The following is a 15,446-nucleotide window of genomic DNA, read 5'->3' on the forward strand; positions in this document are numbered from 1 at the left end:
GCTGCCTAGAAGGTTAAAAAAAAAAAAAAGCAGCAAAGACAAGAAACACCCTGGCTATTGATTTGAGGGGGGACCCTGAGGGAGGGCGGCTGGGGGGGGGGGAAGGGGAAATAGAAATTCGCAGCTTCATTGTCACGATCTCTCGCGCCACCCCCGGGTCTGGCACTCTCCAACACACACACACACACACACACACACACACACACACGTACCTCATCTATTAATTGCTGTGGGAAGACGAGGATCCATAATATAGTTATTTTATTTCATCCTGAGTACAATATAAATGGAATGGTCAGCGCACTCGCTCGCCCGCTCGCCTCTGTTTGTTTGTTTAAGGCTATCAAAAGAAGTCAGAAGAGAAGGCAGTGGCCCGGATTCTGACCCTGATTGTATGAATAAGTAAGCAGGATGCAAGTGATTGGGTTAGATGCTGCGAAGATTTTTTTTTTTCCAAGTTCGGAAGAGGGTAAAAAGACAGCCCGGTTGGGGAGGGGGGCGGGAGGAGTGGAGAGAAGAGAAAAAAGCCCTCCGTGCATCCCCCCAGCCCTCGCACTTTTGCTCTCCTCGCAGCCAGTGGCTTGGCTGGCTCCCGCGGGCTCTTAAGGTCTCCCGGCGTGGAAATGCCTGCCCCCCACCCCCTTCCTCGGTCTCCCCTTTCAGTTCAGATGTGCTGATGTGCAGACCGGATTCATCTTCCCGGAGCGGCGGCGGCGGCGGCGGCGGGCGCAGGCGGCGGCGGCTCGCGCGCGGCCGCGGGGTCCCGACAGCGGCGGGGGCGCGGCGCGGGAGTCCGAGCGCGGGGGGCCGCTGAGCCCCGGCTCCGGCCGCGGGAAGTCCAGCCGACTCTCCCCAAGGACGACCTGGCCCGGCTGGAGTCCAGTTGGCCCGCCGCGGCCCCTGCCCGCCTCCCCGATCGCCGCGGCTTACCTGCCCTCCGCCCACCCGCGGGCCCCGCGCCAACTTCCCCCGGCGCAGCTCGGGGGCGCACGGGCAGTGCTGGCCCTGTCCACCGTCCCGGAGGCACCCGCACGTCTCGGGACACCTGAGCTCGCGGGGCCGGTCGTCCCGAGGAGCCTCCGGTGAGGGGGCAGCAGAGCGCCCCGCGGGGTTCCCCCTCAGCCCCGCGCGCGCCCGCGCGCCCGGCCCTCCCGTCGCGTCCCCACCTTTCCCTCTCCCGGGAGGAGGATGGGGCTGGAGACGCGGTGGCCCGCGATGCTCGCGTGGCTGCTGGCTGCGGGGGTCGTGCTGTACGGGGAGCTGTGGCTCTGCGCGGGTCTCGATTATGATTACACTTGGGATGGCAACGAGGAGGACAAAACGGAGACTTTAGATTACAAGGACCCGTGCAAAGCTGGTGAGTGCTTCTCTCTCTCTCTCTCTCTCTCTCTCTCTCTCTCTCTCTCTCCCTCTCTCTCTCCCTCTCTTTTTCTCTCTCTCTCCTCTCCTCTTGTCTCTCCTCTCTCTCTCCTCTCCTCTTCTGTCTCTCTCTCTCTCTCTCTCTCTCTCTCTCTCTCTCTCTCTCTCTCTCTCTCTCTCTCTCTCTCTCTCTCTTTTCCAGAGTCGGGACAGTGGCGTGCCGGGGGCGCCCGCCTCCTTGGCTTTCTGATGGGGTGGCGGTGGGAGTTCACCTGTTTCCCTCCCTCCCTCCTTCCTTCTCTCCCTCCCTCCCTTCCCTTTCCCCCCTGACAGCCCCTCGGCCGCCCCTCCTTCCTTCCCCCTACTTCCCAAGTTGCCTGGAGTTCCCAGCTGGGAGGATCGCGCTCCCCCAGAGGGAGGCGAACGTCCCGGCCCGTCTCTGCCCCTCTCCACCCTCCCCTGCGGTGCGCCCGCAAAACGAAACAAGTCACCCACACAGCTGACCGCGGGGAGTGTTCAGTACCCCCGGGGCAGCCGGCTCGGGGCGTCTAGAGGGGACCACAGACCCAGAGGACAGAGTCATCCCCTTTCCACCAAAGATGGGTGCGGGTGGACGGCACCCCGGATTCCGGAGACGCCTCTGCCTCTCCTGCCAGGAATTTCAAATGCGGGGTCCGGCGTGGAAGTGCCTTGGGACCGCGGTGGGCGGAGCTCGTGTGCCTATTGAGAATGATTCCTCCCAGTCGCAGCCCCTTGCGAGCGTGGGTCTGGTGCGAACGCCCGCTGGGAAGCGCAGTTGGGCATGCACGGTGGGAACCCGGCGTCTGGCTCTCCCTCGCCCCGGTCTTTCCCCGCCCTTCCCCGCACCTGGCGGCGGAGGTCCCGCACCTCGTGCCCAGCGCCCCATGGGTGGCCTGCGTTGGCGGCTGCTCGGGTCCTGGGCCCCCAGGTTTTCTGGTTTCTCTTGCGGGGGTGTGGAGGAGGGTCCCCGGCTAGTGTGGACTCCTGACTAACTTTGAACGAAGATGAAAGGGGCTGGGGGAGGCTGACTTGGTCGTGGAAACCAAGTCATCCCAAAGTGTGTGTTTGGAGAGGGGTAGAGAGGGAGGGCGAAGCAAGAGAGCCTCGATGCCCTCCCCAGAGTCTAGGACTGCTATTTATTTCCTCCCTCCCCAGCAAGGCCAGCCTTACTCTTCCCCGCCCCCCCCCCCCCGCCCTTAAAGATCCTTTCCTATCCAAGTGAAGGCACAATTGGAAACTACCTAATTAATCTTTACCTTTGATGATACACAGCTCTGACAAAGGTGTGTGTGTGTGTGTGTGTGTGTGTGTGTGTGTGTGTGTTGTGTTGGGATCCTCAGATCTTTTTTTTGGGGGGGGGGGTGAACCCTCAGAACAGATACTTCAAAATTCTCAGTGGTGTAGTAGAAGTTTGTCAGTCTGGAAGGAGAATTCTGCTGTAGTTCAATGTTGCTTTCGAGTTCCCGCCCATGACCTTAAACGTCCAATCTGCGTCCCCACCCCCAGTACCCTGGGCCTCCCCCATTAGCTTGCACAAGATGACAAAACTCTCTAGGGTGGGTGACTGTGCAACTCCACAAATGTGCTAAGATGTTTTGAGTCATGTTTACAACTCGATGAAAACTGCGCATTTCCTGTTTGTGGTAAGGTACACGTGAAATGCGTTATTTATCATATGGGCTAGGGAAAACTTTATTTTTCTCTTTAGTGCCAATTCTCAGGGTCTTGGACTCTTTCCCGTCAGGCTCTACTACTACATGAGCCAAACCTCCACTTCGGGCTTTAGGTTAATTAACTAGAGAGAAGAGTGTCATGGGTTTATCTGTCTGGGCTGGATCCGAACCTTGACCCTCAGATCTCAGTGTCTTCATTTGCTAGGATTAGGTGTGAGACTTCCATGCATTAATACCATGTGGTGTGAAAGATTTAACCCTCCACCAATATGTATTTAAACATACCTCAAGCATAGAAATAAACAGTCAAAGAAGTGGAGGCCCTCTGATGGTATTTCCTCTTTATTATGGGATCATTTATTGAGTTTTTGGGCAGTCTTTGTGGTGCTTGGTACTGTGACCCCTGAGCCACACCTCCAAGCTGACACAGCTTTCTTCTTTTTAAAATTTATTTATTTATTGTCACAGTTTTATTTTTGAACATAGATATTAAAATTAGAAGGACTCAGAATATTATTTTATTTCTTCTCTGTTTTGAATGAAAGAGGCATGGCTCTCTGTCTCTCTCCATCTCTGTCTCCTCTCTCTCTCTGTCTCTCTCTGTAGTATTCACAGAATTTCAGATCCCATTTAAAATGATCTACTGTATTTTTAAATTTTTATTTTAAGTAGTTGTACAAAGGGATTTCAATTCTACACGTCAGATTATGAGCACAATGAATCTTGATTAATGTTACTTCTTCCAATCTTTACCAATCCATCCATACCGTCAAGTTACTACCCCAGTTTAAATGGAATGAAATGCAAGGCTTTGCCAGCTAGCAAGTGGCAAAAACCTCACTGCCTCCCTTTTAGCACAGAATAAGACAAATGAAAATTGTAATCACAAGAAAATCATGAATACATTAGAATCCTAAACTGGAGTCAAAGGAAGATCAAAAGCAAGCAGGATGAGGACTGGTGTGTGAAAGAGAGCCACACAAAAGCAGAGAGATAGTTTCTAGTGCCTAGGCAGGATGGATCTGGCCCTGACTCTAAGCTTGACTGGAAAGTCTCTTTCCAGACTTCCCTCACTAAAGTCCTAATAGTCCTAAAAATCCCCAGTGGCTTGGTGTCATGCCTCCAAACAGAGCTTTGTGCTTTTAAAGCATTTCTGAGCCCATCCTGTTAGCTGATGTTCACAGCATTCCAATGAAGTAGATTTTGTTAATCTTCCCATTTTACAGATAGGAAAAGAGATGCTAAGTGAGGTTGAATGGCTAGTGTAATTACCCAGAACAAAATTCCAGCCCACTTGATGTTGAAATCTGGCAGTATTTAATGATTATATTGCATTCTTTGCTGGCTTTGGGAACCCTTCCTTGAGATACAGACAATAGAAGTTAGCTCAAGTTAACCATTGCTGACTAACAGAGAGGTGGTTACTCTCACCCTGTGATAGAAGTGGCTAAGAACATGGTAAAGGTAGAGGTCTTAGTAGATTAAATGTGTATCCCAAATTGTTAAGAGTATTACAATTAGGAATCTAGTATGTTCTCAGTACCTTCTTTAGGTACATGGATTGTTACTTGTCCTATCTTCAGATTGCTATTCCAAATGAGATCAAAGTCATTGCCCGGGAAGGAATACTCAGTTACAATTTGTTAAAAATTGTACTATCAGGTAACAAATAGTACAAGAAATGTATCCAATGCCTAACGTATGAAACTGTAACCTCTCTGTACATCAGTTTGATAATAAAAATTTGAAAAAAAATTGTACTATCCTTAATGCACTTAAGAACTTGAAAGTAATTGTATATCTATAAAGGAGTCTGATTTTGAGTGTAGGACATTGTAAAAAAAGAGCCTTGTATTCATTTAATTGACTTCTGATTTAGATGTCTTTGGTGTGAGACTAGGCAGTTTCCTGTGGTACAGCTTCAGCTATGTTAATATAACCCAATCCATCGGGACAGAATGTAGGTATTTACTTGTGCATGGACACACACACACACACACACACACACACACAGAGGCAGGTAACTCTAAGGACTGGTTTGCATTATTTTGTTCATTGCAGTGCATGGTCACCTGAATATACAATCAGATTCTCTCACTCTGAAGTTCAGAAGGGCCCCACAGAACCTTGGGAAGCTGATGCTGCAATACTTTCACTTAGAGCAGGGACTGAGGTGTCTTGTTTCATTGTCCCACTACATCAATAAATGTCCATCTGATACATAAAATCTATGAAGCATTTGGGCAAATTCAGTGACCAAGACCTTAATTTTGTGCAAGATTTGTGTACAGATTGTCTGGGAAAGCAAAGATGAATGATGAATGATGAATGAATTGCATTATCACATATATCTTTCCCTCCCTCCTTCCCTCCCTCCCTCCCTCCTTCCCTCCCTCCCTCCCTCCCTCCTTCCCTCCCTCCCTCTTTCCCTCCCTCCCTCCCTCCCTCCCTCCCTCCCTCCCTCCCTCCCTCCTTCTCTCCCTCCCTTTTTCCTCCCTCCCTTCCCCTTTTCTCCTTTCCTTTCTTCATCTCTCTCTTCTTTCCCTAGCTCCATTCCTATCTTCCGTCCTTCTCTTTCTTCTTCCCTCCCTTCTTTCCTTCCCTCCTCCTTCCTTCCCTTCCTTTTTGACTTCTTTCTTTCATTTCTTCACTTATTTCTTTGTGGTTAAGAGTATATTAGGAAATCCTAGACAACTGAAAACACATTACCTAGTAAAGCAGACTAAATTAGTATCCTGGGTATTCATTAGAATTTTAGAAGACTGATAGAATTAAAAGTTTGTCTAGAAGGGTATCTTCATTCTCTGTAGACATTTGTGGGTACTATGGAAAGGAGACTTTTTATCCCGAGTATATGCTTTTTTCCCCTTGGGGAAAAATAAAATACGATTCTGCACCAGCAAGACAAGGTTGAATTTGCCTTTTGAGGAACTCAATAAAACTGTTTATGTAGAAAGAAGCTTTGGCATCCTAGAGAATTCTTTCTATTCATCTTCATAAACAGAGTGTTAGTGTTTTGGGTTAATTTTCATAAGTTTATAATTTCTAGACAAGATCCCCCTCCCATTCCTCACCATTGTACTTTCTGGCTGAACTGACAGCTCCTAGGTGTGGCATTTCAGAACTTGATGCTTTCTACTTTATTTCATTACAATTTGAAAAACCCAAACATTTATTTCTCCATTGGTGCCTCTCTAGACTGCCAAGCTCTCATTAAAAAAAAATATATTATATATATATATATTTCAGAGAGCTGCTCCGCCTCACCAGTCTTTTTTTGTCATACTCTTTATTGCTTAGATCTTGAAAAAATAATTTTTTCCTCCTGCCTCTGGTACCAACTCAGAAAGTGGCTGAAATACAGCTTTAGCCAAAAAGGGGTGGATGAAACATTCCTTTCTATGTATTAAAGTTCCATTCTCTGCTTGGCAGGAGTAATTCTCTAGCTCTTGTCAGGAGAACCAAGGCTGTTCTGGTCCACAAGTGGCAGCTACTGCTAATAGGTATGGAAAAGGATTGTATGTGCTTGAATGGGTCCTCTCTCCTCCCCTCCCCTCCCCTCCCCATTCCCTCCCCATCCCCTCCCCTCCTCTCCTGTCCTTTTTCTTCCACTCTGTTCTCCCCTCATCTCCCTCTCCTCTTTCCTCTTCCCTTTCTTTCCTTTATTTAGATAGTCTACTGAGCTTTTCCCACTTTTTTCTCTGAGAAGGATATTCACAATTATTAGATGTATTATGTGAGTTTTCACACATCCTTTAGGTTGCCCCTTCCTTCTGTTATTTTCTTTGTATGTGGACACATTTCAATCCGACACAATCTCATTTGTCTATTGTTTCTTTTTCCCTATGGTTTATGTTTGTACATTCTTGTCCCCCTCAAAAAAAATCCTTGCCACATCATTGTCATAGAGTGTTTTTAACTATGCATTCTTCTCATAGTTTTATCATTTTAGGTTTTGCATTTATGTCTTTAATACGTTTTTTTTTTTGTTGTTGTTTGTTTGTTTTTGCCAGTCCTGGGGCTTGGACTCAGGGCCTGAGCACTGTCCCTGGCTTCTTTTTGCTCAAGGCTAGCACTCTGCCACTTGAGCCACAGCGCCACTTCTGGCTATTTTCTGTATATGTGGTGCTGGGGAATTGAACCCAGGGCCTCATGTATACGAGGTAATCACTCTTGCCACTAGGCCATATCCCCAGCCCCCTTTAATACGTTTTGAGTTGACTTTTCTATATGGTAAGAGATAGAGATCTAGGCTCACTCTTCTACTTGTGAACATCGGTTTTCTTAGTGTCATTTATTGGAAAGTATGCTAGTGCCCAAGTTTGGAGTCTGTGCTGAAAGTCATTTGACTCAGGTGTAAGAGGTTTTCGCTGAACACACCGGTCTGCTCTATTGGTTTATGTTTCTGTTTTTATGCTAATATGCCATTTTCATTATTAGGGCTTTGAGGTATATTTTGAAACCAGATGTTTTGATACCTCTAGCTTCATTTTAGTCAAGATTGCTTTGGCCATTTGGGGCCTAAGATGTTTTCCTATTTCAGTAAGGTATGTCATTACTATATAGGTAGCAATTGTAATAAATGTGTAAATTTCTGTAGGTAGTAGGGATATTTTAATCATATTCTTCCAGTCTGTGAACAGGAGTGTTTGTCTGTTTGTGTCCTCTTCAATTTCTCTTAATAATTTTTTTTTTTTTTTATAGTTTATTGCAGAGGACTTTCACCCTCCTCATAGGTATTTTGTGTAACAATACCTGGAATGTTCATAGTTTCTGATCCAGTAAGTGTTTATTCAGTGCCTCTGTCTCCTTAGGCCTCTTCTTATATGCAACTGAAAGTGTGTATGAGCCCAGGAAAGGCCTGTTGAACCAGTGGATATCTAAGTCAACAGCGGTTTTCTTTCCCTCATGGTGACTTGCTTTTCTGTGAAAGTCTGCTGTAAACGCTGTGTGTAGGTTTCCCAAAGAAATCATGTTGCCTTCCACCATTCTGTATGTGTGGATCCTTCTATCGCCACAATGTTTCTTAATATTCAGTTGAAATCCACTTGTCAGTATTGAAATCATTGCTTTTGCAAAATTTCTAATAGTCATGGCAATAAATCTTTAGCTTCTCAGTCATTGTGGCATTATGTGTTGGCTTTTAAATTCTTCTGGAACTCAGATCGATTAGTATTAAGTGCTGACAATTTAGTCCCATTCAGTTCAGAAAGTTACCAACTCTACTAATAGTACCTTTGACCCATCTATGAAATTATACTACGACCCTCCCTAAGTTTACTCAGAATGATTAGAAAAGCCAGAGGCAAATAAATCCACTTAAATGAATCATTGCACTCTTGCTGGGACCACCTGGTTTCTGGCGAGATGGTGGTGGTGATGGTGGTATTCAGGGGCTATGATGCTCCCCTAAACTGCAGGAACTCTTCCTGCAATATCCTGAGATCGAAGAAAGGCTGGGGGCTGTGTGTGTGCCTAACAAGCTTCCTGTGAATTAGGATTTCATCTTCTGGGAGAATTTTGGACTTACCTACAGTTCCTTCATGTTCAATATCTAGACTTAGTTGTGGCCTTTTCTTCCTTAAATTCAAGAATGGTGACCCTTCTCCACAACCTTGGATACAGAAGGGTGACTTAGCAATATGGCTTTACTAGCTTATTTCCATTAATTATCTATCAAACTAGTGACACTTGGGGAGGAAGATTTTCCTCCTCTCCTCTCTTTTCCTCTCCTCTCCTCTCCTCTCCTCTCCTCTCCTTTCCTCTCCTCTCCTTCCTGCCTTCCTGCCTTCCCTCTCTCTTCCTTTTTCTTTCTCTTTTTCCTTCCTTCCTTCCTCCCGCCCTCCCTCTCTTCTTCTCTCCCTCCCTCCCTTCCTTTCTCTCTTCCTTTCTATAGAAAATTCCCTTCTAGGCCCAGAGCGACAGACATAAACTGAGTTCTTTCTCAGAAAACAGGAGGGAATCCCTTGTTTATTTATTTAGATCTTGCCATTTTCAGCCCTGAAGATATTGACAATTGGATTTTGAGGCACTGTGGGCTAATAGACTGCTTGTTTTGTCAGCTCTTCACAACATCAGGTGCGTCTCCTGTCAATCTCCTCCCAAGAGCTCAAGATATATTTGTATACTAAGAAGTATTGTAAATTAGGTGTTAATTGAAGTCCAGAAAGTTGACTAAGGTGATGTTTAATCTTACTCAGTTCTTCTCTTGATATTTACATTGTTGGCTTTGGATAAATGTTTGCTAGCCATCATAGCCTTAAAAAAACAAACCCTGAATGTTAGTAATTATAAGTCTTTAAAACCATCTAATAAGTAAGAGTCAGAAGTGCTTTTCAATAAATTCTATTTTCTCAAACAAAACATAATATTCTGTATTGGTGTGTTATGGGAACCATTGGACTCAGGGCTTAAAAAAGACTCCAATACCTTTTTTTTTCTTTAAATCACTGTACACTATTTTACTGATGAGTGAAGTGATTGTGGAGCTGGAGATAAAAAGCATATATTTGCTATCAGCCTGTGATACTTCCGTGTTGCTGAGCTCCGTGTGGATGCCCTGTAATTGGTGTGAAGGGGAGGCAGGGATAGATGGAGTGTAGGAGAGTGGAGTAGTTTGCTCATTCCTTACATTTCTCATCCATGTTGAGCTGTCAGCATGTGGGCTGTGTACCGCAGAGTCACCTCTAATGGTTCCTGGCAGGTTGCTCCTATCAGTGTTTCTTGAGTTCTTTCTTTGGTCATGAGTGAACTTGAAGTGTTTATTGGGATAATCTTAGGTTGTCTTGAAGTGTTGGAAATCTTTCTGGCATCAGGTGAGTTGGCTGATATCCTGAAATGATGCCTTCCCTCTTCCCCAATCTTTTCTGATACAAATGCTTGGGTGTTTGATTCTAAGATTATTGTGCTTCTAGACAATGACTTATGTGACTTATGTGTCTATAGACAACCCAAACATCATCTCAGTCAATGACAGTCTTCATTGGCAACAGAGGTCCCATATGAGGATATTGCCTAGTGGTGTAGCCATCTTATTGTTCTTCTTCTTATTATTGGTGAATACATTTCACGGTGTTTATGCAAAAATAAAATCACTGCACAACACATTTATCAAACCATATCCACATCCGTGCCATTAAAAGACATATACTAGTACTTCATAGAACAAAAGCTGAAACCTTTGAAATACCCAGGAAGAGGATGTCAATAATTAGAAATTAGGCACATGGGTAGCATGGAGTAAATGTAGGTTGTACTTTCTTGGAAGAGAGTAAAATATATGTGTGAAGTGCTACAACTAAAATACTCTAGTTCTGTACCTAACAAAGGAAATAAAAATGTACGCCATTAGCTTAATAGAATTAAAAAAATTGGGTATTTCACAGTGTTATAGGGAAGACACAGCCAAGTGTGTGTAACAGTGAAGATTCAGAGAGAACAGGCTTGCCATGAATTCAGGGGTATGGTTGCTCCACTGGAGTTTCTTTGCAGGCACAGACTCTGACATTATGAATTGTTCTACACTTTAGATTTGCTCTGTAACATGTTCATTGAATACATGACCTTGAGTCTGTAAAGAGTGCTTTACAGTGTATATATCATGCATGCCTATGGTGTGTGACACCTTTGGGAAAACAAGTATGCCACATTATTGCTCTTAAAAAACATTTTATCTTCTCAATCATCTAAAAACTCCAATCCCTTGAGTACTCTTTGGGAATAACAATGTTAAGTCTTTTCTTTAAAAAATTTTGCACATTATTTTTTAATAGCATCGACTAATTGGCTTCATTTCTGACATGTCTCTTTATTCATATTATGTACCTTGATTAGACTTACTCCTTCACAAATAAAGCATCTCACAACTTCAGTGTGGTTTCCTAAGACCAGCAAGTCTGACACATCACATATACCCTGTGTGATGTCAGCTGCATTATATAATTTATTTGATGAAAACATATTCCTTGTAGCAAATTCCTGTGTTTTCTAAGAGGGAGAATACTTGCATGCACTTGTTGTCCAGAAAATCAATGTGAGCCAACTCTAGTTAAACTTACTTTTCATATCTCATTTCTTAAACATCAGATCTAGAGGATATTTTTCTTTCATACACACAAACAGACACACACACACACATGCACACACACACACTTTATCCCAGAAAAACATATGGTTTATAGTCAGACTCGAGTGCAGTGTTGGAATAATTGGGATTTGCCATCTGGAGTGGGTAACAAAAGGAATGACCTAAGCCAGGGACCTGGTGTTGCTTTATGTTTGAAAGGAGATCTATGAGCAGTTTCTGGGTTCACTAGTGAGAAAAAAGACAATATTGGTGGTTATGAATACATGCAGTGTATCCCAGGAGTGAAGTACTGGCCAAAGAAATATCTATTTATCGTATGTCATGGTACTCAGAAATGGAACGGAGATTCCTTCACAAAACTGTGTGCTTCAAAAATAAGTGTCCTTGTTTGTAATTGAATGATGCTGGTAGAAAAGTGTTCTAAAATAGGTTACTTTATATCACCCTGTGATAGGTCAGAATTAGAACCCAGAACTCTAGACTTTACAAGCTAGCATATTACATCTGTCTGCTCACTCATCTATCCTTTCTTCCTTTAAAAAATATGGCTACATTTTGTAAATTGGAGCTGGTCTCAAATTAAATTTAATTTTAATTTTAAATTTAGTTTTATTGTACAGTCATATATGTAAGGTGTGAGCAAAAGTTTCTTTCCAACATATTGTCTTGTATGTATCACTCTTGCATTGATTTGCCCTTTGTCTCACCATTGAAAAAAGGGTCTCATGGGACTGAGAATGTGGCTTAGTGGTAGAGTGCTTGCCAGGGATGTAGGAGGCCCTGGGTTCAATTCCTTAGTACCACATAAACAGAAAAAAATAAACTGATACGTAGAATGATTAAAGGAAGGTTTCAGAAAAACAAAATAGTGATTTATTAGGAAGTTAGGTTTACTCAAATACCTCCTCCCCCAGATAATAACTTACATTGGCAAAGTGTTTATCCCTCTTACGTTTGGTTGACTGATCTGTGATATGGTGATGACATGGATCCTTACTGAATTTTATAGAAAGTAGATGAATGTGAAGTATATCAGGTTGTCTGGAAATTTTTGTATAATTTTTTTCCAAAAAAGTCACAAAAATGCAGGACATAGAAGATTTTTAAAAATCATAACTACTTATTTGTGGGAAGATGACCTTTACAAACACATTTGTAGAATAAAAGCCTTTTTTTTCTTGCGGTGTACATTCATTCTCATGCACCCTAAACTTTGCCATCATAAAGCCTCCAGAGAAACTTTTCTTTGGAAAGATTTCAGAGGTAACAATGTAAACAGTTTTGTGTGTTAGTCTTGACTGTGTGCTCACATGTCTCCTACACTCAAAACATATTGACAATTTTCAATTCACATTGACTAATGTGTGAATAGAATCTTGGCTATATAGTCTTTCAGTAATTTCTGGTTTAGATTTCATTTGCCATCTGGAACCACTTGAAGAACTTACATGCTCACAATCCCATGTTTACAGAGAGCTAAGTTTGAGCACATGGCTCTAAGTTACAAATATCCCTTAGTTCATTAAACAATTATTGAACACTAACTATGAATGAAAGGTAGATTCATCTTTGGGCTTATGTTACAATGCTGCAATCTTCCTTTTATTTTTCACAAAAGGCTAATTGTTTCTGTATAATGGGTGTTTGCATACTAACCACATAATTGGATGTTAAAGTTAATTTTACATGTGAAAATAAATACATGAGAAAGTTTACGTGTGAAAATAAAGTAGAGTATGTGTTCTTGCAAATTTTTCCTGCATCTTTCTTTACTCAAGATCTGCAAAGTGGGGCTGGGAATGTGGTTTAATGGTAGAGTGCTTGCTAGCATGCATGAAGCCCTGAGTTCAATTCTTCCATACCACATAAGCGAACAAAACCTTTTAACAATTAAAAAAGAAAAGATTTGCAGAGCACAAAGCTTTCTGAGATGCATAACTTTCAATATCTACTTTGTAGATATTGGTATTGGGCAAGTGATAGGGCTGAGAGGTAACCAATAATTACTTACACAATTATTTGGGAATAATTTCTGTTAGCAATCATTAGTTTCATTTCCTTTTGAAATTTCTTGGTCATACTTTTAAAAAATCTTATTTATTTCTGATCTCATTTTGTAGAGTATGTTTCTATTCTCCACACTGTATTCTCATCCTTAAATATGTTTAAAGGTATGGAATTCACTCTTGGTTTGGCTGGGCCTTGGTCTCCAAGGCTTGAAACTCTCCAAGATCATTCAATCCCACAATGACTCTGACTTCTCTGAAATGCTCCCAGGCAGTTGTGAGGTCAGTGGGCTGTGCTTTCCTTGTGGAAAGGGAAGGTGTTTCTTTTGAAGTTACTCTTGCCAAACCCTCAGGTTCAATGTCCCAGCACAGTCATGGCAGACACCAGGCTGTAACTGCATGAGATTTTTGGATTTGTCTGTCACATGTATCCTTGAAAACTGTCTATGCCTCCTTTCCTACATCAGTCTGTTAGTTTAAAAAAAAAAAGAAAATGTTTCAAGAGCCTAGCAAGGATAACCTAGGTGTAGATCAACGTATGCTAGTGGCACTTTACTTTCAGAGTCAGAGGTCACTCTGTTTGATTTGTTTCATAGCAGAGATGGCTTGAATTTGTTAAGTGAGTAGAACATGGCCAGGGGAGGGGGAAATTCCATTTTTTCAAGTTTAAGGTCAGTGTTCATAAATTCAGAGGAGAGCTATACGTGAGGATACTGTAGCAGAGTTTTTCTGGCTTTAAAAAATTAAATACATGACTTTAAAGGATAAATATTTTATCTCAAATAATCACTTCTCTATGTCCTTGCATACCTTCTTCCACTTGACACAAATGTACATTTTAAATTATCTTCCAAAAATTCAGCTTCATAAAGCTTTAGATCACCTGCATGGTCTAGCAAGTATTATTTTTTGCTATCTTTACCCCTTTTACATATACTATCCTGTTTTAAAAATCAAGAATCAAACTCATAACTCATTGTCAAAGTAAGTTTTATTCTTGAGTCTTTCATAGTAGTAAAGACAGACATCCAATACAAATTAGCAGCATACATCTAGGTATTATAATTTAATTTAGAGGGCACTAAGTATTATATAAGAGATTTGTGTGCAAATCTTGGCCCTAGGAGTTTAATTATACTAACGCAATCTGCTTATAATGCTTTTGAACCGAAGATGTTTTGCTTGTCACATAGGGATAGTAAGCTCTCATTTATACAAAATATAAGGATTAAATGTACCAGGTCTGAGTAGAGACTGAAAGACTGTAGGGTGTAACAAGTATAAATAGTAAGTTGCTCTTGACATGTTTCAGGAATGTACTTGGGGAATGAAATTAAGGTGTGTGCCCTTCCTGCAAGGATTCCAGCTTCTACCAGGGAGGAAAAGTCTCCACAAATACTTTAACTATCAGTATGAAAGTAAAGTAAGCAAAGAGTATGTCGGCAACAGAGGATAGAATGTATTCATTGCATTAATTATATTCGTGATAATGAAGGCTCTCACTAAAAGAGCTGCTGGAGCTGGATCTTCAAGTTCTATAACATGTTTTTTTTTTCTGAGTAAAAGGGTGGGGCAAAAATTTGGAGCCAAATAACTAAGATAAAACCTGAAGCTGCAAAAGTTCATGACTTTTATGAAAGCACAGGAAGTGATAATGAGTTCAATATGGACAGTGTAGAGGATGTGTTCAGAGTTTATGCCTTGGCAAGAAGTGATTCTGGAAGATACAGTGTCAAGGATTTTTAACACTCAGGCTATGAACTTGATTTCACTGGCAATGAGAGGGAGGCTTACTGAAAATTTAAAGCAGATCATTGGCTGGATTACAGTCAAATCATGGTCTGGCAGGGTTGGTGAAGGAAGCCATGAGCAGGTGGGAGGGAGCAGGGAGACTTTCAGCTTCTTGTGAAAACACTCATCAGTAGTGTTGCCGCTGGACAGTGTCAGTAATCACAGGAAAGAGTGGTTGGGTTTATGAGACCAGAGACTACCTATTTGGCCACAGAGTAAAGGTCTTGCAAGTTAAGAAAAGGATTTGGGATAGAAGACTTCTCTGTGGCTTCGTAGAGAGTAGGTTGACAGCGATTCAGATAAGTGCAGTAATCAATAGAATTTAAAAAACCATGTGTGTTTTGTCAGACAAATGGATATGAGATCTCTTTGTGTACCATTCTTGTTTGACATTTTGGGTCCCTCATGTTGCTCTTCAAGAGTATGTTGGCTGAATTTGGACTTTTGCATTCCATGTGAACCTTGAATTCAGCTTGCCTAATGTCACTGTTTAGATGACTTCCAGTCACG

The 15,446-nt window shown here is 42.6% G+C and overlaps 1 protein-coding gene across 1 annotated transcript in view; it reads left to right on the top strand.

Annotated features, from left to right (window-relative positions):
- Positions 1–858: 858 nt before the first annotated feature.
- The window catches only part of Tll1 (tolloid like 1), a 147,846-nt gene continuing 133,258 nt past the window's right edge, over positions 859–15,446 (top strand). Inside the window, exon 1 of the mRNA XM_048330724.1 lies at positions 859–1,357. Within this exon, the coding sequence (XP_048186681.1) occupies positions 1,189–1,357 (169 nt within the window). The 5' untranslated portion in view covers positions 859–1,188. The remainder of the gene's footprint in view (positions 1,358–15,446) is intronic.

Source organism: Perognathus longimembris, chromosome 21 (assembly GCF_023159225.1).
Source record: "Perognathus longimembris pacificus isolate PPM17 chromosome 21, ASM2315922v1, whole genome shotgun sequence".
NCBI classification, from domain to species: Eukaryota; Metazoa; Chordata; class Mammalia; order Rodentia; family Heteromyidae; genus Perognathus; species Perognathus longimembris.